A 26,194-nucleotide genomic window follows, 5' to 3' on the forward strand; every position below is an offset into this window, starting at 1 on the left:
AATCCCTTAACATCTTATTATATCAGTTGGCAAACATACCTTTCCAGAGGAAACAGTAATGTCAAAAGTAATATAAGCAGAAGCATAAAGTAAAGAAGAGAGCACAAGTCATGGCTTCTCACTGCAAGGCATTTACAGTCCATCCATGGCAAAAGTCTATTACCCATGAAATAAGAGTGGACAGCGTAACAGTGTTTGAACATGTGATGCGATGAAAGCACCATAATTACTACAGAAAACTCAAGCTCCTTTAGGCTAAAAGCCAGGTCTCAATCATACTTCTACTGCTGGCTTAAGGGTGTGTATTTGAGAGTAGATAATATATAGCATAAATCAGCAGCCATGAGAGAATTGCATGAAGTTGGTACTGTAGGTAAAAGGATGCCAGTTTGTTTGAATGAAGAAAATGAGATACTGAAGGCACTGCCTTAAAATAGGTGGTTCTGGAATTACTGCCCATGATTTGTGTGAAAGATAAAAAGGTACATTAGAGGTGGGATCCAAAGAATTTTAAAGTCAAGATGATAGTGTGAGTGTTTACAAAAAGGAGTCAATAGTCACATTACAACGGAGAATAAAATATTTCATAGGATTGCTGGCTAGGTTAGGGCTGGAGAGATATCTCAGTTGACCATAATTGCACAGCCATATATGTGCACACACACTCACACGTGTATCTATACTAACACACACACACACACACACACACACAAACACTGTTGTATATGAATAGTGAATAGTGGTAGGTAAAAGAAATGCCATAAGAAAAGGCATTTGAAACCTAGTGATATTTGTTGCTACTAGAGCTGGTCTGATGATGATGGAGGCAATTTGGGAAGATACTTACGATGAGTGAATATGGTATCTTTTACTTCTTGCTTTTGATAACAAGGAAGTCTCATTACAAATGACTAATTAGTACTTGAAGATTTAAGAAAATGGTAAAACAAAGTTCTGCTTATAACAAAAGCTTTTAGCTTTTCATTATGTCATATATTCAAAAGATACAAAAACCCTTCTATTCTCTGGCAGTTATGAGAATCATAGGAACAGGGTAGTGAACATAGGAAGTAACTCCTCTACCCCAAATGACTGACTTTCCAGTGGATGACAAATAAAGAAAATGTAGTGAAGTCTAAAGAGAATATTGAATAGTGGTAAAATAAAGGAATTAAAACAGATTAAATAAGACCTATTTTAAAATTTACTCTCTCTCTCTCTCTCTCTCTCTCTCTCTCTCTCTCTCTCTCTCTCTCTCTCTCTTTCTCTTGCATGGTACATGGGTAGAGTCCAGAAGACAGATTACTAAAATCCAGGTTGAATGTGTTGCCAGCAACTGCCTTTACCCAATGAGACATCTACCCATCCTAAGACTTATTTTAAGATATAACAAAATAATAATAATAATAATAATAATAATAATAATAATAATAATAGCAGGTAAGTGAAGCAGTGACACTTAAATATACTGATCATAAACTAATTATAGTTTACAAGAAAGATGAATGAACAAGTTGAATATTACTTCAGAAGAACCAATTTGATGGGAACAGAATAAGCTAGCAGAAGGAGGGGGTGTTGATGAAGTAGCTGGACCTTTAAGACTTGGGAACTTTGGTTACTATCTAGCTTCTACTCTCTGGAGAATGGAAGCCATTGAAAATTTTGAGTTAAGGAGTGATACTGTACTCTGATGGACACAAAGTCCACCACATGTTTTAGCTTCTGTCATGTCTGCATGAGGAGATGAGAAGTGATGAGCTCATCCTTTGTGAATGGGATTTTATGAAAAGGAGGCTTTACAGTCATATTCAATTGGCAATTCTTAAAAGAGCTGGCACACAGGAAATGAATGAGGAAGGGGGAAAGGGTCCTGTTCTAGGCCATTAAATCCCTGGAATATATTAACTGGTGTTTGAGTAAACAAAGATTTAGCTGGGTGGGGGAGGGATACATATGTTTGCATTAATTGTCCTGAATGAAAGTTTTATAGTATTTGACACACAAGACTCACATGTGATATTTCTTACAGAAGTAAATCCCACCAATAATCTTGTCAGTGAGCATGACTCTCCCTCAGTTAAACTTCCTGATAGGATTCTGTTCTCAATGACAGGTTGATAGTAACTTTTGACCTTAACTCATTTGGCACTAATATAGCATATCTAAATTCTGGATTCACACAATGTGTGATAATTATTTCTGGAGTTTCAATACATTGAGTTTAGGGCACTTTTTTTGCAGAAGCAGATCAAAGAGCACAATACAACAGTAAAATTAGTTACTTACTGGATGTTCTAGAGGTGGAATGACATCTTTCAAGACATGCTGTGAATGGTTCCTTCTGTGCCGGGAAATCTGCAAACACAATGACATTTGATGCTATTACATTGCTTTTCTTTACAAAATTGAAAATCACTTAATGAACACAATTTAGTAGATATGCAAATGAAAATGAACATATTAAAATTTAATTAAATAAGGATAATAACATAGATATAAAATGAGCAAAGCAATGGATGTTAAATAATTTGAATAAAATTTGGATTTCAAGATGGCTTGCTAAAAAAAATAGTTTGTGTTTTTCTAAGCCTTGAATTTCCTCTTATCAAGTAATGAGATTGGTATTCAAATTTCGGACCTCATCAGACCTATATACCTGCTTTAACTAAATTATATAATGCAAGTGCCACCACATGGCATATCCCTCTTGGAACTCTTAGCTTGAACAATAGTCTCAGAGCTATGAGGAAGCTCAAATCATTCCACACAGTGTGTCCACAAGGAGAGGCTTTGGCATTTTATGGTTGATAGAGTAATGAGGGTCTAGCAGTCTTCTAATCACATGAATTTGAAAGGTTCTGAGGACTGCATTGCTCAGATATGAAGTAAACTCAGCCTTCAAACTTCCCAGCTGTTCTAGAGCACTATGAAGTAGAACAAGATGAGCTCAGGCTTTTATTCAGGAAAAAAAAAAAACATTTTACTTTGGTTACCAGCCTCCAAGCATAATAAAATAAATAATTTACAACTTTGTGCTTCAGCATCTTAGGTTGCAGTAACTGGGAAAAATATTTCATGCTGAAATATGATGTGATGTTTATGCTGCCAGCTCATGATTCTCAAAATGTGTGTTGTGTTATTTTCACCTCTTCCTTTATTGTTCAGATGCCATTAAATACACAAAAGTCACATGGCCCACTTTCTTTGAGCATAGAAGAATGAAAATTCTTTCTTCAGAAGAAGAATCATGGACAAATTCCATCATTAGAGAGGAGAACTTATGATTTAATATGATTGATGTATTAGAGGATCTCATTAGTAAGATTGCTATGTATTTTATATGAAAGAGAGAGTAGGAAGGAAGAAAGGAAAGAGGAAAAAAAGAAGTGGGTGAAAGCAATAAAGCAAGTTTGAGTACTATATGTAGAGATGAAAAGAAGTTCCTGTTTTTTGGCTCTGGTTACTGGTATGTTTAACAGACTGAAGAAATTAGATCAATGTCTGTGAAGATTTTGAGGTAATTGTATTACCATAGAAACAAGAAGCTGGGCCTAAAATCCTGTAATTCTATACAATCCTGGAACTCCATATTTGTTCCACAAAAACTGTTATGAAGAGAGCAAAATTTGAGATCATTCTCTCCACTGTCCAACTGGAGTCTGGATGAAAGGATGGGGATAATGCACAAGGAAACACAGTTAGAAAGCAGACACAGGCTCTACAGAATAACAGCATGACAGTGTTCTCCCAGGCAGAGGAGCCAGGAATGGTCTCCAGCACAGCAGGGCTCTCACAGGGTCTGCCCAGCAAGACAATCATTATTTGGGGGTACTCTCTAGGCTGTTTAACATTTTTCCTTATTTTCCTCATCCTGACCTCACCACTATCTGTTAAATGTGGTAGATAAGGTGAAACAGACAACTTGAAGTTCTAAATCATTCAGCTCTCCAGAGACTGTAACTTCATGAAAAACAAACAAACAAACATAACTATCACCGGAGATTCTGAAAATACAGCCCAATGTAGTTGGATACTATGATAATTTATCTTTGTTTTCAATGTGATTGTATCGGAAATCAACAAAGAAAGACATATCTAGTCTAGTCATTAAGAATCAGGGGAGACCCTTTGAAAAATGGACAGGACCTTTGGCCAGTAAGTAGCAAGGAAGTCAAGAGGTTCAGGGGAAAAACACTGCTGTTCCTTACATGCTTTGGCTCTTTGCAGTTAAGTGTGTATGCCTTATTGTTGCTACCACTGTGGCTGCCATCAGAATCCAGATTCTTTGGCCTTCCAGTGTGAATTACAGAGCAGCAGCTAGACTGGGACTGCTGGGGCAACTGAGTTCTCAGCCTCTCAAGTGTATGGACAGCCATTGCTGGGGTACTTCATCCCTGTAATATAAGCCAATCTAATGTGTGTTGGTAAGCATTGTCAGAGAAATGGGATCATTTGGGGATTTCTTCTTTGGGAAGGAAGATAGAAACATTTCTAGATAATATTTTAACTTGGAACAGTATTTACATATTTATCATGTCTTGTGCAGCTATTATCCTTTGCATATATATGTATCACACATATATTACTTATGCATATATATATATACATATATATATATATGTATATATATATATATATATATATAAAATCATATGTGTATCTCATCAGTAAGTAACATTATGGGGAGCTGAAAATTGGAGTACTTTCAGTGTGCAGAAGGAATGTTTCTAAGGTAGATGTTTGAAAGAGAGTCAAACATGTAAATTTGCACACATTTAACAGGGAAGCTAGAAATCAGTTTCAAACTTTTATAGATTATCTTAATCCTTCTTTGGGGGAAGTAATACTCCTGATCATTCTAAACTAGGTAAGCTGCTGATCTGTCAAGTTAACAGAGTTATGAGGGTGTTGATAATAGAGGCTTATCATTACCCATTCTTTGCTGAAACTGTCTTCCCAACAAAGCAAAGAAGTATACCATTCCAACCTGATTAAGCTGACCAAAAGTAATGATCTTGAAAATTATGATTTCTTAATGACTTAGTTGCTACATCTGTATATCAAGAAATGTTAGGATACATCAAACTGTATTTCTATGATATACCTAATTAAAACAATAAATATGAGGAAAACTTGGGATCATTCAAAATTCTCATGAATTAAGTTTGAAGGGAAAAAGACTTCCAAACTGTATTATACATAACAGAAAATTTCATAGTACCTTTAAAGACATTAATGAGTAACTAATTATTGTCTGATTTAGTAAGTTGTCTTGGGATAACCCTTATACATGACAGTTTATGACAGTAAGTCCCTATGATCAATTAATGTTGCTAGAATATTTATGACTTACCTTATTTAATTAATTTCTGATTAGATCATTAAAATACATTTGTTATGTTATCAAATAGTTCTGCAATAAGTACTTCATTTAGACAGCCCTAGTTATTCTCAAGACTTTCAGTTTTAGATACCTACGTTCTATGTGAAGTTGTTTATGTCATGTGTCAGGACCTGGCAAAGTCTGTTAGTTCCTTTTAACTTCTGATTATTTTCCAAATAGTTGATGAATTTGAGAAGTTGTCTAGTAATGAGAAATTATGGTAGTTTGCTACACCTTTACTTCAGCAAGTTATTTTTTCATGTGATTATGGAGGCTTTACCTCCATGGAAGGCATTATTTCCATGTATGTTTCTCTACATGGTCTTCAGCCTAAAGGAAGCATAGATAAAGGCACACATAGTTAAAGGCACACAACCGCCTTTCTTGTGTTGGTTTTTATATTTCTGAATTATGAAATGTTTTTAATATTATTTTATAATTCTTTGAAATAATTATGAAGTTTTACATAAATTTATTTCCAAAATTCTGTGCAAATACAAGTCCTGACAAGTTGGTTTCTCTGGCCTGTTTACCAATAGTGTCATTTAAGAGTTTCAATTGAAGTGGCATGATTATTTCCTAATCTGTATCCTGCATGATAAATAATGAAGCTGTGATAATGACTATTTGAATTGATGATAGCCTTTAATTTGGATAAGAAAAAAATGTTATCTCACGTTTTATTTATTTTTGTTTGAGCAAACACTTTATTCAGTGATGGTACCTTCCTATTGATCTATCATGCCCTATAAATAGAAATGATTTGAGGTTAGTTCCATTGAAAAACAATTAAAATGTAAATGTCTTCCTACTTGGATACTCCCAAAATTGATATCAGATTGGTCTATATGACTAAACAATTTTGATTAAAGCAGTATTTTTCCTTCACTATCACCACATAGTCCTCTCTCTCTCTCTCTCTCTCTCTCTCTCTCTCTCTCTCTCTCTCTCTCTCTCTCTCTCTGCAGCTTTGTAACTGTGGAAAGTTAAGTGGAAAGGCAAAGTACCCAGAATGTGTAAACATACGTCCTTCAAACCACTCTCTTTTTGCATTAGAACACACATTATAATTTTTCAGATCTTTAGCTTCAAAACAGAATTTAAAAGTCACTTTTTCAAATATTCTTCATTGTTGTCTTCCATTTCTTTTTCATTTTTTATCTATTTAAAGCCCATGAGGCTGATGAGTGGGATTAGTCTGTGATATATTACATACTGTAAAAATAACAGAATTTGGGTACATTATTCCCCCTGTGTGGGAGGGTCTACCATAAAAGTTATACATAAACATGAAACATTCCACACAGCTCTGATTTTTAAATAGATTACCATTTTTGATGAAAGTTTATATCTTGTGGCTTAGACTTGAAATAAAATCACTTGAAAAGCATTAGTGCGTTCCAACGTTTCACAGACATGTGCGTTTTCTGAGGCAATACCTCCCATTAGCAACCTCCCTGGATACGTGGGTGAAAAGCAGAAGTAAATCTGTGGTTAAGTTTAGTCTTTATCTTCACAGTTTCTCAAAGGTTTTATTTTGGCATATCCCAAGTCTTATATTCAAATTTTCATTTGTTTTGCCAAATTCTATTTCTTAAAGCTATCACAATCAAAAATTTAGGAAACTTAGTGAATTCTTTTGGGATTGTGGAGACAAGACTAATATATCTAGTATGTGTAACAATGTATTTATTTACAACTCATAAATAACACCCAAATGATGACTGCTCACTGTGTGTGTGTGTGTGTGTGTGTGTGTGTGTGTGTGTGTGTGTGTGTGTGTTAGCTAGCTTTGCAGAAAGAAGGTTGAGTTGGTGGTCTTGACCCTACTGTTAGTTATTCTGTTGTCACTCTGTAAACACAGGAAACTTACCCAGCTCTCCGTTTTCTGTTGTAATGTAAACGATTCCTTTAGTAGACTTATGTAGGCGATAACATAAAGCAAAAAGATACCAAATTATTTTACTTTGTACCTTATTAGTGTATGCCAGACACATAGCTTTGCATGTTTATTTTCTACTTCCCTTCTAACTGCTATACTATTCAAATGTCATAGTGTGTATCCATAACCAAATCTATTCCCCACACACAACATTTTGGCTGCTCCTTAATCCTACTTTTACTGGATAACATGAGTCAGAAATGGGACACTGCTTATTATGTCTTTTATCCCCTTAGACAATTAAAGGGAACAATTAGAAAAGATTCCTGAGACATGTTACAGCAAAACTTAACCATAATTTCTTGAACCCTAGATAGCCAAAGAAAGGCACTTCTATGATAGTTCCAAATGCTTAATACCTTTCCTTTCTTTGTGTAATCCAAAGTACATGTTTTCCTTCGAGAATAAAATCAGACTACCTACTGATCTTATTTGAATACAAATGAATTGTGTACAGTGGTGCCCTTTGGCTTGTTTCAGATTAATATTATTTCCTTTGGTCTCTCATGGTGAGTAGTTTTAATAGAATGCTTCTCTCTCTGTTTCTCAGAATGAGAAGCACCATTGCTGTGAGACTATATACCTCAGTTTCTGTCTTCCTAGACTGGAATCAGCATTAGAATCAAGAACTGAAGATGTCTGAGCAATACACTTCTCTGTATTTTTTTTAATATGAAGTATCTCCATGCCTTGTCTTCATTGTTAGTGTTTTATCTGTAGGAGTATCTATTATTGTTAAAAATTTTGGTTATATATATATATATATATATATATATATATGTTAATTATTGTTTTCCTTAGGTATTTTAAATTTTTCATTGATATACAATCATAGTACATGTTAATGGGGTAAAAGTGTAAATTTTCAGTTCAGATATTTAGTGTATATTGGCTCAGATGAGGGTAGTTTATGTATCCATTAATTTGGGTAATTGTCATATTTGGGGGCAGGAAAGCTGTTTGGAAATATGCTTCTAATTATCGTCAATCTGAACAATCTGAAGTACACTAATGTGTATCAAGAGTAACTTCTATTCAAGTGTGCCTCTGTTAGCACTAAACATTCTCCTTTTATTTCTTTCCATGCTATTTTCTTCATAAGGTTGACGTTTTAGATTCTGCATATGTAGTATTCAGCCTCCTTTCTGTCTCTACAATGAAATGCCTGTGATACTTAAATTAGAAAGTTTGATATGGGTAATGGCTTTGGAAGTTTCAATCCATGATTAGATGACCATGATGTTATAGGCCTGGGATGAGACAGCACATCCTGTTGAAAGCACACAGCAAAGAAGAACTCCTCAGTTAATCTTGAGGGAGCAAGAGAGAGAGAGAGAGAGAGAGAGAGAGAGAGAGAGAGAGAGAGAGAGAGAGAGGGGACAGACCAGGACCCCACAGTGGGGACAAACCCAGTGGCATAGCAATGTCCCATAATGCTCCCTTTCTAAAAGTCCACAACATCTCCCATGACCCTTGGGCCCTATTAACAGCAGTACAGGACTTATTGAAGTCACACTTATGATTATTGCCAAATAAAATATTTCACTCATCCCCTTTGCTCTTGATAATAGAGATATACACTCTAATACAGACAAAAGGAAATAGTTCAAAGAGTAGATTATGAAACAACAGAGGCATATTCTATAACATTTGAACAAACCTTGCATTTTCCCCCACAAGTGTAAATTATTAATCTTTTAAATAAAAAGATTTAAGCCAAAAGAAAATAATTAAGAAAACTATTTCATAAACACCTCATAAAATGTAAAATACAAAATAAATAAAAGTTATTATTGAGGAGCAGTATTCTTTATGAGACTTTGGCCATGTTTACCCAAATGAAATACACTATTTTGTGCAGACACGTTCTACATCTGATTTCACGATATCTAACTCCATGAAATTCTTAACAAATTAAATCAGGCTCAGTTTCAAATTTTAAAAATTCTTTCACTTTCCAGAAGGGCCTAGGTTAAAAAAACAAGTTTTCTTTTTACTTCTGCAAGTTTATTTTGATCACTAACAAAGAAACTCTTTTGGTTTTGGAAAGCGGTAATGTATTATGTATGACATTTCATCTGTAGTGTGTAAAGTTGGACAAAGTTACCTACCTGCTCGTTGATTTCTATATTCTAGAAATCTTCATTTAAAGATAGTTATGTACTCCATGAAAGTAACCTGTCTGTGTTGAGAGTCATTTCTACAAACATTATGGGAGGCAGATTTTAATAGCTACAACACTCTTTGAAGAATTAAGACATTCTGCCAAGTGTGCAAAGTAAGTGCTTTGAGTGAATGCCTCCAGCGTCTTTAGCCGATACCTAATAATTAGACCTTGCCAGATTGCTTTCTTCACCGATTCTTTGGGGTTCCTAGAGAGCCCCGAACACACCTTCTGCTGCTGAAAGAGAAGATTTAGTTTTGAAGGTTAATCCGACTCAGCAGGATTGAAGGATGGCGCTTTTCCTTGGTTGGAAGTATGTTGGCTCAGGCCAGACAGCTGTTAGGACATTCTCCTCTGGGAATCGTGCCCTCAACACCCTCCATTGATGCACATACATGGTCTACTGGCTGCCGACTTCCATGCCCATCTGCTCAGATGGCCTGGTGCCCACTCACAAGTTGGCTGGATCCTTGCCCTTAGTGTGTAGGTGCCAGGCAATGATGGGTTTAGATGGGCAGCCTGCATAATACTCCAAGTGACATTTTTTTTCTTTTTCTCTGTGCAATATCTATCCTCTGTGCCTTTCATGAAAGAGAAACTTGTGTTTCTCCACCCATGATCATACCCGTGGACCCATGCAGCCTTGTATATATAGATGAACACATGCATTCAACCTGCTACCCACAATAAGATGAAAGGGGAGAATTCTCCAAGATCTAAGTGACAAGTTCCAACAATGAAATGGGTTGGATTGTGAAAATCCTGAGCACCTGGAGTCTGTCAGAAGACATTTAGCATGGGTGTAAGTACAACAGGCTGTTACAAAGCAGGGCACCGGGACATGGCTGAAGCTGCAGTAGTGTTGTCTATTACATTTCCAGCACACATCATTTGCCTTGCAGTGAAAATTAAGTAGAAAGAACAAGCTTAATAGGAACACAAATCTTATGTTCAATGGGGCCAACGGTAGATGCTGTGACATTCAGACCACCGAAATGACCCTGACCAGAGGTCCTAATGGAAAGAAAAGGAAACAAAAATAGCATCATTCCTTCCAAGCTGCAGCAAACCCATGAAGAGGAATAGATTGGAACAGGGGGTTGTGACTTTAATGATCCAAAGCATATGAATGCTTGTTAGCAGACAGCAGACAGACATAAGTAAGAACAACAGTAATGACAGCATCTGCAGCCTGGCCTATGGCACGAAAACCAATCAGGCAGCAGGGGGGAGAAGAGCCTGAAGGTATGTTAAAGCTGTGCTTTCCTTGTGTGTTTATTTAAGGGTGATTGAATTCAGGGTGTTGTCAGTCTGCCTTGGAGAATGGTTATCCAATGTGTAGGCATGATCTTTCTCTCAGAATATGCTCTGTTGAGTCAGTTAGTTATTTGTGACTACTTGATCTGTCCTAGCCTTTATAGACTGCCAAGATTGTCCAGTCCTAGTTCCAAAGGAACGAGGCCTAAAAACTTTTGGCTCTAAAATCAAATTAGGCTTCTCTACTTCCTTAGCCAGAAATGCATAAATACCCGATGGCCAAAACCAAAGAATTTGACATTGTGGAATGGATAGAGCTGTCATATACCACTAAAGTGTGGAAATATCCACTGTTTGAAGTCAAGACTAGTTCAACATCTTCAGTAATCAGAACAGACTTCTCAGGACACCTTTCTGGGGGGTACTCTGGCATTAGACTAGGAATGTTTCTGGCAAGCTGCCGATTTCAGATATCAAAAATGTAAGAACATACGGTTTTTAAAAGAAAATCTGCCATTTTTTCTGTCCAAAAAATTCATAAAAGCAGCACATTTACATATTAAAAGTGGGTCCCTTATTCCATTTCAGGTTATTATCAGTTGCTTGGATGCAGTCTTAAGAGAATGAATAGAAGACAAAGTAAGTCAGGATTTTGTGACTAATATTTCCATTAGCTGGAATTTAGAATTGTCTCAGGAATTTCTGGTGAAAAGTATAAGAAATTTAGGGTAAAGACATCTAACACTCCTTCATGATTACTGTGGTGGGAGTTAGCCATCAGAGTACCCTTATTGTCTCCATCAAGAGAGTCCTGAGCACAGAGGTTAATTTCACATATCTGGGAGTCACAGTACTTGATACACAGTTCAACAATGCTAAGAGACTGATCTTTTCAGACTCGGTTTTATATCCCTTTATACATTTGAACTACCGTGCCACTGACTAAACCATGAGTATTAGCTTTGGCCCAAAACACCTTACCAGAAATGTGTTCCTAAGTCCTTTCAAAATATGAGTCAACTGAATTTTTGATCTGTTGTAGATGAACTTCCATAGTTTCTTCTAGAATGTGTGACATCCATTTTCACTGGTAAAAGTCAAAATTTCAAAGTAATTCTTTACTGATCATAATTGAAATATAGTTGGTAGTTGTTTGTAACTTAGGTTGTTCTCTAGAAAGGAAAACTGGGTAGATATACAGCCACCGATGTAGAGATACAAATGTAGAACTGTGTGCTAGGCAGGACACATACGCTTCAAAATACAGTAAAGCCATCTACTGTCATACTGTTATGTGCTTGCTTACCATATACTCTGCAGATTACATAACTTTTGGCAACTTTGTATCTTCAGTTATAAAATTTTGAAGTATTATATTTGGTTGTTATAGGGAACTGCATTAGAAATAAAGAAATAAACACCACAAAAATCAGGGACATGGTAAGCCCTCATTATAACATTCCATTATGTCCTAACATGAAAATTAATATTAGCCAGATGTACTTGACAAAAGTCAAATTTCTGAAAGCATGTTTTTAAATAAATTATTTCTTCTTTAAAGAAACTCTATTTCCTTTAAAGACATTATGAAGTATTTTATTAGAAAGAAACTTTTGAACATATACACAGAAATAGTACTATACCAGGCAAGTATACTGAGAGCTCAGAATCTCAGTGTCATCTTAGAATTTTACCTACCAGGCCTTGTTTTTCTTTTATCCTTTCTTTCTTTACTCCTTACCTCCCTCCCTTCCTTTCCCTCTTCCCTCCTTCCTCCCTCCCTCTCTCCCTTCCTTCCTTCTTTCCCCTCTGTTTCCTTCTTTCCCTTCTGTCTTTTTTGAGACAGAATATTACTGTACAGCCCTGACTGGCCAGGAATTTACTTTGTAGACAAGGATGGCCCCAAACTCAGAAAAGTTCACCAGCTTCTGCCTCCTGAGTGCAGATATTAAAGAGGATAGCCACCATACCCTGTCTAATCTTGGTTTCAACGAATCACCTCCCTTGAACATGCAAAATACATCATCCGCTCTCATGATTCCCCAGTCTTATCTGACAATGTATAATACTGGCTCAAAACCTGTAATCTCAATCTAAATCTTGTCAGATCTGAGATAAAAAATTTATTCGATAACTCATCTGTGGTGGTTTGAATGAGAATGGCCCCCACAGACTCATGTTATTTACTATGATAGTCACATCACTCATGATGTGAAACTATAAGCAAGCTCTGAATTACATTCTTTTACAAGTTTCCTCCATCATGGTATCTCTTCAAAGCAATAGAATAGTAACTAAGACATTATCTAATTTCAGTTTTTTTTTAAGAAGTTGAACTTAAGTGAGATCACTTGAGGGAAAGAAACCAGATGTAATTAATTTGTTGTAGACCCAGTATTGTTTAACAAGTGATGAGTATATATAATAATAATAATGATAATGATAATAACTCTAACCCTAACCCTAACCCAAACCCTAACCATTGGTATGGGTGGATAAAGGTCCCTGTTCTAAATACAAGATTTCCAACAGCATTTTAATGGCTCTTTTAAAAAATGTCAATTAATAGTCATTGATTATTAGAAATTAATTAACTATTGAATAATTATTCATCACTGAGCACACTAGGTATGGACAATACACTGTTCTCAGTGATAAACAAAATAATCCATACTTTTCATGGAAAGTTGTGAAATTCTGTACAGATTAACCAAATTAGTAGACATAAGAAGAAGTGTGTACCTGTGTGTGGGGGTGGGGTGGGGTGACTTGATAGAAGACTGCTTGTAAGCAGACATAGTAACAAGAAAAGAAACAAACCTAAAAACCTAAATCCAAACTTTTCAGAATATTTTTTTTATTATTTAAAAAAGCAATTATTTTCATTTATTTTACATATCAACTAGTTTCCCCTCCTTCCTGTCCTCCTGGTCTCCTCCCCTTTCCCATAAATCCATTTCCACTCAGAAATGGACAGGCCTTCCTCCCATGGGCTTGCACAAAGCATGGCATCTCAAGTTAAGGCAGGACCAAGCTTCTCCCCTTATGTCAAGGTTACCAGAAGCCAGCTAAGTGTCAGGGAGAGGTCCTGCTCTCTGTTAGAAGCCTAAGGAACCAAGCTTCATGATGATTGTTGCAGGCATGCAAGGGCCTAGGTCAGTCCTATGCAAGCTCCCTGACTATTGGCCCAGGAGCTCCCAAGAGCCCCTGTCACGTTTCCATGATGACCCCCTCCCCTGCTGGTACAATCCCACCTTGATCTCTTTGATAAGATTCAAAGCTCAGTGCACTGCTTATCTGAGGATCTTTGCTTCTACTTCCATCAGTTACTGGATAGAGAATCTCTGCTGCTTACAGTAGGTGACCAGTTCAGGCACCCTCTCCACCATTGCTAGGATTCTCTGTTGGTGTTACCCTTGTGGGTTCCTGGAGGTTTCCCTGGCACCAGATTTCTCCCTAACCCCCAAATGGGCTCCTCATCAAGGCATCTCTTTTGTTGCTTTCACTCTCCATCCCAGAATATTGTCAAAAGATAAATAGGATTCATAAGAACATGAAACAATAATAAACAATAGTGATTTAAATAACAAGAGCAGAAGCTAAAATATAAGTATTTCAAATCAATAGAAACCCTAGAGGAAGACAGCACCATGAAACCCAGAACTATTAAGAGAAACCATGTCATTGTTTAAGTAAATATTCATCATTCATCATTTTGGACAGTCAGTGGAAGTGTGCTCCTGGTTGTTATTACTATGTGGGATGCTGCCATGTCTCTTATTAAGGAATCCCCAGGAAGATTTTTAAGCTTCTGGGTCTCACAGACATCTAGGAAGAAAAGGAGAAATCCCTTTCACCTATTACCTACTAAAACCTTGTTTTTTTTTTCAAAGCAAGAGAAGCTGCCAAAATAATATTAATTAAAAAAAAAAAGAAAGAAAAGAAAAACAACCCTTGGTAATGCTCCCCTTAGATGAATAAAGATGAGTGGATTCTGAGGCATTTTACCCTCTGTTGTGTCTTCACCACAATGCTGGAGTTAGTCATTAGTGCTCCCTTCGTGGTCTATCATTAAATGATCAAAGTGTTTGTTTGGGGAGAAATCTGTCATGTAGCATAATGATTCCCAAATTGTGATGCTGGGTGTTTAAAGCAGACTCCTCTGTGTTCATTTAGTGGTTATTTTAAGGCAAATCTGGATGATAAGAAATAGGACCAAGTGGGAATATTTTGAAAATCAAATAACATAGAACAGCACCAATATTGGCTTGTGGACTCACATTCAAAAGCAGTAGCAAAACATCCCCAGCATTAGTAGGGGAGGGACTCGTGAGGTTCCACCCTTCGCTTGCAGCTATTGGCAGCTGATATCTGGGTGACAGAAAGTCAGTTTTCTTCACAGTTGTATTTATCATGCTCTAATAGATGTGCTATCCCCGTGCACATACAGGCATCACTCAGTGGGCTCAGTGAGTTTTTCATTAAAAAAAAAAAAAGAGCACATGAAGTTGGGAGTGGAAAGTGTGCAGTCCATGGGGCTTACATTGGAAGGAAGGAAATGGGGTGGAGGAGTAAATTTGATCAAGGCTTAGACTTAAACACCAGAGAAGAGCCAAGGATTTAAAACAACAAAATTCAGGGGAAATGTTCAAAGTACATGAATGTCAACTTACATTAATCATTAAAAATGACAGTCCAATGGAAATATTGATAGGGATAAAATAAATTAAAGGAGAAGAAATATATATTTATTAAAGTTACAGGCCATATTCACCTCATCCTAACAAACAAAAAAGGCTGGCAAAGTCCTTATTGTATAATAGTTATGGGATAAATGCTAAATTTAATAAGAAAGTATTAATAAAAATAATTTCATTTTAAAAATAATTTCATAGATAGTATTCACTTCATAAAAGCAATGGCAATGTACACATAAAGGAAATCATTGTGTCTTTTTGGAACACATAAGAACTGAACTACAGTTTAAAGATATTATTGTTGAATAGTTTCTATGAGCAAAACTACCCACTAAGCATCAGGTACAACAGACAAGATTTCAATGGTAGAAGGTTACATTTCTGTTGTAGCTACACCTAATGTGTCATTCGATCAACAGAATCAACATGTTACATACGTGCAATTAATTTCCAAACAGGGACTCAAGTATATGGACATTAGATAGCTAGCTTTCCAATCTCATGATATTCCACAGTTTCCAGGGAAACTCACAAGAGAAACACTGCTGCTTTCTTGAACATTATGCTACAGAAGGGAATGGGCATAGAGAAAATAGACCAGTCTCCTTCAGATAAATGTCATCTGGGATAATTCCTATGTAAACTGGTTCAATTGCAACACACTAAGTCATTTCATCCCTTTGGTTATCCTTCTACTGGATCTGCAGGGCGGTCCTTTTTTTTTTTTTTTTTTTTTTTTTTTTTTTTTTTTGAGGTCATTTTATAAAATAAGACTTTTGGTTGATGCTAAAGGCACTTGTCCTTCAGACTTCTGCCTTGCCAAGAACCTTGCCTTCTCTTTAGAGAAAGCAACCCTTCACCCTGTCGAATGCTATTTTCTGTAACTCAGCTCACATGTTATATTTCAAAATGTAAGCATGCAGAGCAACAAGCTGCATCAGCGATCATGTCATTTCAGGTTATGTGTTTCTGTTCTTTCTTCCCAAGACTTGGGTTGCTGAGATGCCGACTTCTGCAGCTGAGTCGACTGCCATGGGCTATGAACCACGAGAGACTGAGCTGTGAAGAGCAAGGGCAATCAGTGCAGAAGAACTTTGGGTTTGCCCTGTCTTACTCTTCCCTGGAAACTTGATTTATAAAGAGTGCCTTTTGCTTCAATTTAAGGACAGTGGGTTTTTTGTTGTTGCTTGGTTTTGTTTTGTTTTTTGGTGTTTGTTTCCACTTTTGGTCAATTGTGTTTCCAGAAAATAAAGTTATAAGATGGCAGCTTTTAAAATCTAAAACAGAGTGAACTATTTTTAAACATTATTTACTTGAGTGTACCATTTTCACACTCGGGCTGGAGCTGTGTGACCCTTCCATAGTTAGGCACTTTTGTTTTCTTGTGTATGTGTTCTTCTTACCAGTTTTATCCTTTTAGACATTTTATTATTTTGATATTTTTCTTTTTCCCTCAAAGGTATTTAGATGCTGTGGGTACTATAGTTTCATCCCATTTTCCTGGTTGAGCATTGCTCATTTTACACAAAAGAAACAAGGCTTAAACCAAAAAAGACAGCTTAGATCTCCCTAAGTCCAGTAACATGGCCCTGATGACAAGTAATCATTGACAAACAGCCTATGGTATGGAGAAAGGACATGTGATAATGCCCAGCAGTATAACTGCCTTCTCTTCCCTTTCCTTATCTTGGTCTCTGATGGCCAAATCCTCAATAGTATTTTGCTCAGCTCTAGAGCCTTCCAGAAGGAGTATTTGACCAGATTCTGCAGTCTTAGGAAAATAGCTCCAAGAAGGTTCATCTGCCATAGAGTGAGGTCCATCTGACTTATATTATGAGTCAACATTTCTTTTGGTTTTTATTTTGTTTTGTTTTTTATCTACCTCTACTGTTAAAATTGATCTTCCTTCCCTTGTGGTGGAGTTTGTCAGAAAGAACACTTGGTTGACTGATGATCTTCACTGGTGTCCCACTTATTCTCTGTCCAAGGAGTAGGGAGCAGACCCTATTTCAGGACCCATGTACCTGGTGGGAGCCACAATACTTATGCAGAGATCTTTTCCTTTTATATGGTACCATATACCCTAAAGCCTGTTGACTGCCCTTGTCAGATGATTAGTTTAGCTGGCACTCCAGAGACAGTGTCCATATGAACATTAATCCCCATTCTATTGAGAGCAGAACCCCACAGAGTTCACTGATAATTTCATGACATCATTTCAAAGAGCTCAAGCTAATTCTATAATAGCTTAATCTCTTCTCATCCTCTATCTGTCCTCTTCCACCCTCTTCCTTTTCACCTGTCCCTTCCTCTGGCTCATGCCCATTTCACCTCTAATTCTTTCCCCATATCTCTACTCTCTCTCTACCTCTGCTCTGCATTCCCCCCCTCCATTTTCTCTGCCTATCCACTCTCTTCATCTCCACTATCTTTAATACACACATACCCAATACACTGTGGTGATATTTATGATTTATTAAAGCTTGCCTGAGGATAGAAAGCAAAGACAGCCTCAAGCTATAGAGATCAGGTAGTGATGATACACACCTTTAATCCCAGCAGCCAGATCTAGAAGGTGATGGTACACACCTTTAATGCTAGGATTTGAGATTAAGAGGTAAATGGATCTATGTGAGTCCAAGGCCACCCAGATCTACACAAGATTGTTCCAGTCCTAAAGATAAACAGCTCACACAAAGATGACCTCAGCACCTGGGACAACATGCTTTAATCCCAGCACTAGAGGGGTATAAAATATATGAGCAGGGTCTTCAGTAGTCAGTATCAGGCACTAATTATACAGTCCCATTGAGGATATGAGGCATTCATTCTCCACCCACACTGAGGGAAGAAAGACATTGAGGTCTCATGATTCTCCAACCATGCTGAGAAGATGTTACAATCTGAGGTTTGGTGGTGTCAGGATCACCTTTCAGTCTCAGGTAGAGTGAGAGCTAGTGGCCAGCTGCTTTGCTTTTCTGATGTAAAACCTGAGGCTTGAACCCCAATATCTGTCCCTGGTTCTTTTAACTTTTGTGTTACAATATACCACTGAGGAGTCATTATTGAAGAAAAGTAAAAGTTTCCCAGATACAGATGAACTGTGAGCAGTTCAATTTTCTCTTTAAAATATTAGTACTTAGAGAGAAAGAGTGAGAGGGAGAGAATGAACATAAAAGAGGGAGCCATTATTGGTTTGAAGAGAAAACTGTACCTAAGAAATGTCTAGAGACCTACAAGACTGACTCCAACTAACAATTTGAGCAACCATGGAAAAGCTACCATAAATGCCCTTCCCAGATAGTGAGATCAACAATTTATCCACCATCATGGAGCCCTAGTACCTGCTGGAAACAGAAGCAAACATCCACAACTAAACACTGAGTCGAATTAGGATCCAGATGCAGAGGGAGAGGACAAGACCAGGTTGCAGAAACACATAGAGATAGCTGACCCGAACAAGGAGGAGCTAATGGGACCCCAGACTGATTGCTGGGAATCCAGCATGGGACTGACTCAGACCCCCTGAATATGGGTCTCAGCTAGAAGGGCTGAGCAGCCTAAGGGACTCAGACAGTGGAACCAGGATGTATTCCTGGTACACAAAAGGACCTTGCAGACACATCCCCCATGGAGGGATACTCCCTTAACCTAGAGACAGGAGAGAAGTCCTAGTCCCTACTTCAAATGACTTGACAGATTTACATGACCCCACCTGGATGGCATTGCCCTACATGTGGAATTGGGGTGGGGGGGATGGGAGGAGAGGGTGGTCATGGAGCATGTGAGGGGGTTAGAGGGTAAGAGGGAGAGAAGGAGGGAGGGAGGGAGAGGGAACTGGGATTGACATGTAAAATAAAAAAACATTAATAATTAATATTGCTTCATTGATACCAAATTTGAAAGGACTTGTAAACTTAGTTTTGCTCTCTGAGTTTTTGAAAAACATATAGGGAAGTAGAGACATGTACATAGATTGTCAAATAGGTATTTATAGGCAATATGGCCTGCTCTGTATGGTACAATTGGTTTCCTAGGCTGAGTATTAAAGGAAAATCTGGTCAATATTGGGACTTTTGCTTTGTTTGCTTGTTTCTTTTTGTTTGCTTTCCTCACTTAACTTTGAGGTTGGAAACATCAGGCACAAAGAGAAGATCAATCTGAGTTTTTGGATCTAGAAAGGGAACAGAGATCTGTATCTCTGCCCAAATGATTCTTATTACCAGTCAAGTTGATAATCTCTACTGTAGAGGATGGTGGAGCCTTCCCAGAAGTAACCTATAAAGTGTGTGTACCTCATCATAGCGGCAAAGACCATATTCTTTCCAAGAGGGCTCAAGTTCAGTTATTAGCTCAGATGTTGGTGCTGCTTCCTAGAGACTCCAAAATTATCCCAAAATAAGTAAACCAATGATCTCAGAGGATGGAAAGGACTGCTTAGGTCTAGGTTGCAATTTATGTCACATTTTTCATATAACCACTGAAAATAAAATATATAGTAACTCTTCAATAGCAGCAAAATTCAACCAATTCTGGGAAATGATCAGCCTAAACATTGTAAGTTTGAAGTCACTCTAAAATTCCACTTACAAACTATATAGCTGCAATTACTAAAATACATGACATAGTATTATTTTTCTGACTATAATGAATTCTAAAATATCGAGTATTTATTTTAGTAATTATTAAGCATTTATTCAGAAAAGATGTTTGAGATATACCTAAGATTTAAATGAATACTTGTAAACTAGTCAATAATTAATCAATTTAATATTTTAATACCTTAGAAATAAATTAACAACTCATTTCATGTCTCAATGGTTCATGAATGCATAAAATTAAACACCTCACTAGATATGTTTATAAAAGAAATAGATACTATTTTAATAATATTTGTGAGAATAATACATAGCTGCTGTCTCTAGGAATGGAGGCTTTATGAGCAGAAGATAAACAAACACAGTACAGTATGATGTATTTTATCATTTTCCCATAGCATCTTTTCCTGTGCGTGTCTTCTTTAGAAGTTTGCATTTTTAACATAGACGAAGGTTCTCAATTATTTATAACTATTACTCTCTTTAAAAGTTTTAAGTTCCTTAAAAACATTGTTAATGGTAGCTACAGCTATTAATTTTCATCACAAGTATCTAAAATTGAGTAATTTTGATAATATGTAAGTACCAATTCATTTAAATACAACAATACTAAACACACTGCCTATTAACATGTTTTTCAACAAAAAATGACTAGTTTCCATACCAATTCTCTAATGAAGAATTGGCTTGTGGTTTTGCAAATATCTACTGTGTATGTCCTAAAAGGAAAAGGCTCTTCAGAGCTGAAGTCTGAACTTAGCCTTCTGTGACAGTACAACACAGAACCTCTTCAGGATCTCACCCTATACCCAGATGCCCATGTGCATAAAAGGATGAGGCACACCTTACAAACATTTTAAAGATTGTGGACCTGAAAAACTAACTGATCAGCCTCCACTCCTCCTTAGATTGCCCTTGAGAACCACTGATGTGTCTATCAGTTGGAGAATTGCAAAGTTGAATGAACACAATAAGTAAGTACCATTGGAAAGTACACAAAGGAAGGAAAGAGGTAAGTAGAAAATACAAAAGCCCTGTGTTTTTATAATGTTCTCTGGTTGTGTTTTGCTGTCTATACCAAAGGCAACTCCTTTTGGTAGGAGTGATGACAGTCTTTCTTAATCCAATGGACTTGCTCTGCTGGGTTCTAAAGATAGGTTGCTAGAGTCATCAACTTGACATGGGACTGATTCATAACCAATATACAACCTATTTGAGTCCTTGATTATAATTCTTTCATCTCAGTTCTTCTCTCTGTAAAAGACCATACTAAGCTGTAAGCTTATGGCAGAAGAATATCTTAGCAGAGGACAAAGATGCCATCCCATAACAGCAGACAGAAGGAAGAGGTTAAGTAGAGTCTGGCACATTTCTACCTTTCATTTTGTGGTCTATTTAATTTTTGTACAAAACACAACTAACATGAATAATCCATGTTCCCTTAAACCTAGCAGGCCTATAACTACCATCAAATTGACTCTATAAAAACTTCTAAAGCTACTCTGTAAATATAATTTCCACACTGCCCTCAAGAACCTGTCCTGAGAAGAGGGAGCTGAGCCTGGCTGATACAAAAGGATAGAACCCAAACTACAATCTTCAAGCCCAGATAATCTTTCAGGAGACAATGACATCCATTTTCTAATCCCATAAGTAAGCCATCAGAAAGAAAACCTTCCAGTCATAAATTGACTGGTGCCACTTTAGAAAACAGACCTTTATTATTGTCTCCTGCCCAAACTGTAGCTGTGTAAGTTAAATAGACATTCAGTAATGCATCATCAACAATAATTAAATAGCTAAGGACAAATGTTCATTTTCATTTATTGTTTAAGTAGTTCAAAATGGGAGTCTACATGTATAAAAAGAAAGACTTGTTCAGTTCATGAAATGTTCATGTAGATTTTTTATTTGATAGTTTTAAATATTTGGTAAATGACAAAAAGAGCCAAGAGAAATGAGATTTTCTTCTGCTTTCATGGGAAGATTTTAACTAGTTGCCTCAAGCTTAGAATTGGGTTTGTACAATGATTAATTTATTATTAGTTTGTCTTCTGCATATGGATACCAATGTGAAGGATGTAACCTAAATTAGTAAATTAGTTTTATTTTGGTGTTGAATAATTTCCTTAATTGTTTTTGAAAATTACAATTGATATTTTGTGGGAAACCTGTTATACATATAACTAGTAGAAAAGTTTCACATAATTTCCTATTTAACATTTTCATCAATATAAAATAATCTTTGTTAATAATTATATAATGATGTCATCTCTTTCTCATCATCAGTTGTCACTGCAGAAGTTTTCATAATAAATGAACTTGCTCAAGTCTAACCAGAAAATGGTTTCCTTGAAGTTTGTTGATACTTAAATGTTTCTCAAGCTAAATACACACCCCCCACACACACCCATTAGAGTCCTTATTAAATTTTGGTTTCTTGCATATTCCTTATTGTTTAATTAGTTACATTATTTCCCTGTTACTCCACTCAAGTTGACAACTATGTTTCATGACCTATAACTTGGATTTGGTACTGCCTTTTCATTGAAAACACATCTAGCAACAAAGTTGAATTTTGAAGGTCATCATCATAATACAGCCTTGAGGAAATCAGCAGTTTAAAGTCATTAGAAAGCCCTCCCTGGAAATACTGCACTAATTTCTAATTCAAAGAAGAAGCCTTAAGAGTAAGCAAATAGTGGCTTCGGAGGATTAGAGAGCATTATTTATCCTGAATGTGGTTGAGAGTGAAAGCATCCAGTACCCCATCCTTCCTTCTATTATGACATGCAGACGCCTGCTCCATTTCTAGGAGGCATCAGAGCTACCATTTCTTCATGTGTTTACCTCCTAAGGGAAGAAACACCAATGGACACAGGTCATTATCAGCAGAATGTCTGCTAACCACAGGTCTTAAAAGGCTATCGGGGCAATTTGCTTCCCAGCCTTCTCTCTTCCAGTCTCCTCCCTGAATATTGGCCAATTAACTTCTGCCAATTGCTTCCTGTCCCCAAACTTAGCATTTGATCTGTGGTGGGCCTTAACTTAGTATGTGGTTAATACTTTTTTCAAATGAGTCTTCTGTGAATATTTTAATAGGACTGAGCACTGTTAATCTGTGTGCCCCCCCTCACTTCTTCCACTCAGGTCAGACAAGAGGCTTCCCAAGACTCTCTGTTCATTGGTTCTGGGGCCTTTGAGATTCATTAAAGAGCTAATGACACATAAAAACTCGGGCTTCATGGTTTTTTTAGTCCTCTGTGGCTTTCTGTGTGTGGATGCACAGTCCACAACTACAGCATCCACTTTCAAATTTTATATCTGCAGGATCCCAGGGAAAATTCATAACTTAAAATAGGAAATGGAATTTAAAATCTGAGGATAAAAAGCCTGCAGTGCTATGGTATTACTAGTTAGCAAGGGAATGGATAACATTAATACAGCTAATCGATACCTAAAGAGATATTTTCCCATTTGATCAATTACAAAATACTGTTAATAGTGTTTCAGGACACACGGTGTCTGTATAAGGACTTCATTATAAAGCTATTACTCTATTTTTTTCCAGGAGGAGATGGTAAAATGAAAGAACTATCAAGTAGCCTCATTGTCTCTGTGGAGGTGCGGACAAGCTACAATGATTCATCTATGTCAGTTCTTTTAACAAGTAAGTGAGACAGGAACTTCAAAGCTTTACCAAATTTCAACTAGATTTACAACTAAATTTAGTTCCTTAGAGAGGCAATACAATTGTTAGGAAATAGCTTAAAAGTGTCCAGTGGGCAAGTAGGGTGTTTGCATGATCTGAAAAACAAATGCAATAGGTTTGGAAGTTCTTTACAAAGACAACAATGTGAGAATATGCAATGCTAAAATAAAGCTTCTTAAGGTATTTTGAATATATCTTTTATTTTTAATTAAAGGTCATTGTTTGCTAATGATGCAGGGGAGAGATGTGAGAAACAGAACTCTCAAAGGTAGTGATCAAAGTCTTCTCATCTGCTTTTTTTTATATTATTATTAAGCTGCTAATTTGGTGGAGGTGATCATTAGCATTTTAATGTGAAGCAAAAGCTTCAGGACAAGAACTTCTGGTTGAAGATCAAGATGAGAGAAACTGGTTCAGTTATGGCCTTAATAATTGTAACCATGGGGAGCCTGGCAGAGCCAGTTTTATGAATTAATATAATATACAGTCCACCAGGTACAAATGGAAAATACAAACAAAGGAGAATTGCAAACAGTGACTACATTGGGACTGTGTGGATGAGAGGGAATTGCTTGACAAATGCAGGTTGATTCAAAGTGGGCACTGGTACAGTACCACAGATTCCTCTTCCAATAGGAGACTGTGGATCTGAGGGCCAAATGAGTAGGGAATTCAACCCAGAAGAATAAAACTGGGAAAGACCTTTTGGAAAGCAACTAATTTTACATATTCCATTATCCTATAATGTTCCTTGTGGGATTTTCTTTTCTTTAAGTGGATTAAATCAAACATACAGTTGATGTTTTTGTGTGTTCTGCTCCTGAGATATAACAATTCATAAACAGAAGTTATAGGCAATTTGTTCTAGAGTCTGTTATCCATCTACCAAGGAAATAATATGCCACTAGCCCTTTCTGATTAACAGCACTTATCATTTTATCCTGGAGCAAATGGTAAGTGGGAAAAATAAAGTTTGCAAATATCCATTCAATTCACTGTAGACAAAACGGGAGGATTTTTGTGCCTTATTGCTATCATCTGTGGGGCAGCTTGTTTTCCCCCTACCCTGATGTTTGCACTTTGATTCTATCTTTGAACATTTATTTTGCATGTTGTATCCAGGTGTCATTTTCTGGTCAGTTTTTTCCTCTTCCTTCTGATACTGCAATGGCAAATTGAGTCTCTTAAACAAGAACTGATGCTTTCTATGAGAAACTTAAAAGTTTCAAGTTTCCAGTAATAAAAGAGGAAAAAATAACATGTAAAGCATTAGGTATCTCTAATATTGTTATAACAAACATACATACATGTTTATGAAGGCACAAATATATGTCTAATATTGTTATAATATACATTCTTACTGCACATCAAAGCACACACACACATGCATATAGAGAAATACTATTATATATTCACAAATATTCACTTTTCTGTAACTATATTATGTCCTAATGGGATTTTGGCTGTTTCTGTGGCATTAATCACTAAATGTTTGTGCTGACATATATATATATATACATATATATATGTATATATATATATGCACTTGGAACTCCAATCTAACACTTGGTAAATATCACTTTGATGTATTACTGAAAACTCATAAGTACTTGACATCTTACTTGAGGATACCCTGTGATGCTCTGTTTTTCCCAGCACAATGATAGGCACTGTGCCAGCCACCCATTGTCTTCCCTGCCATAACATTTAAAAGCCCCCACTCTCTCTTTCTATGGATACTCAATCCTTTTCCTTTTTTTTTTTTTTTTTTTTTTTTGTCATTTTACATTGAACATATTCTTTGTTTTTTCTCCATTCTACCATTCTAGTCCAAGCACCCATGTTCTGTTATTCAGAGACTATGATAGAAAGTGCCCAATAGTCTCCTGGGTTTCTTTTCTCCTAACTCCTCTCTCATTCAGCAGAGGGAGTTAATCAGCTCAGAATCCTTCAGTGGCCTCTACTTAGGCATCAAACTATAAAGCCCAAACTCACGGTAGGTTCCAAAAGTCTTGACAATCTAAGGAATGTCACCACTTCAATCTTAACTCATGATTGTTTAAATTCGATCTTTTATTAGTACTTATATCTACCCAAAATCAGGTGAGTGTCCTGTTTTCATTGAAATTGAATGTGAATGTATGATACATTTCTGAACCATAAGGCTATAGGGAACACTAAATAGATTTGTTTTGTTTTCTTTTTCCTGCCTTCGCTTCTTCCTTACTTTTTTAAAGGAGGGTAGGCTCAAATTGCACATGGACTTTTGCCCTTTGCATGACGTTTTTAGCTGAAAAACTAAAGACTGAAGGTAAAACATCTACCTGCTGGCCACAAGAAAAGAAGCAATAGGAAATGAGCTAGCTACATTCTAAAGATTGGGAGCAGAAAGAGGGGTAAAGCCCATTCTTTGACAATTTTTATCCCACACAAACATT

At 36.6% G+C, this 26,194-nt stretch overlaps 1 protein-coding gene across 1 annotated transcript in view; it reads right to left on the reverse strand.

Moving 5' to 3' along the window:
- Arhgap15 (Rho GTPase activating protein 15) overlaps positions 1 to 26,194 on the reverse strand; it is a 620,277-nt gene that overhangs the window by 550,927 nt on the left and 43,156 nt on the right. Inside the window, exon 3 of the mRNA XM_051184740.1 lies at positions 2,290 to 2,358. Within this exon, the coding sequence (XP_051040697.1) occupies positions 2,290 to 2,358 (69 nt within the window). The remainder of the gene's footprint in view (positions 1 to 2,289; positions 2,359 to 26,194) is intronic.

This window comes from Phodopus roborovskii, unplaced genomic scaffold (genome assembly GCF_943737965.1).
Source record: "Phodopus roborovskii unplaced genomic scaffold, PHOROB, whole genome shotgun sequence".
NCBI lineage: Eukaryota > Metazoa > Chordata > Mammalia > Rodentia > Cricetidae > Phodopus > Phodopus roborovskii.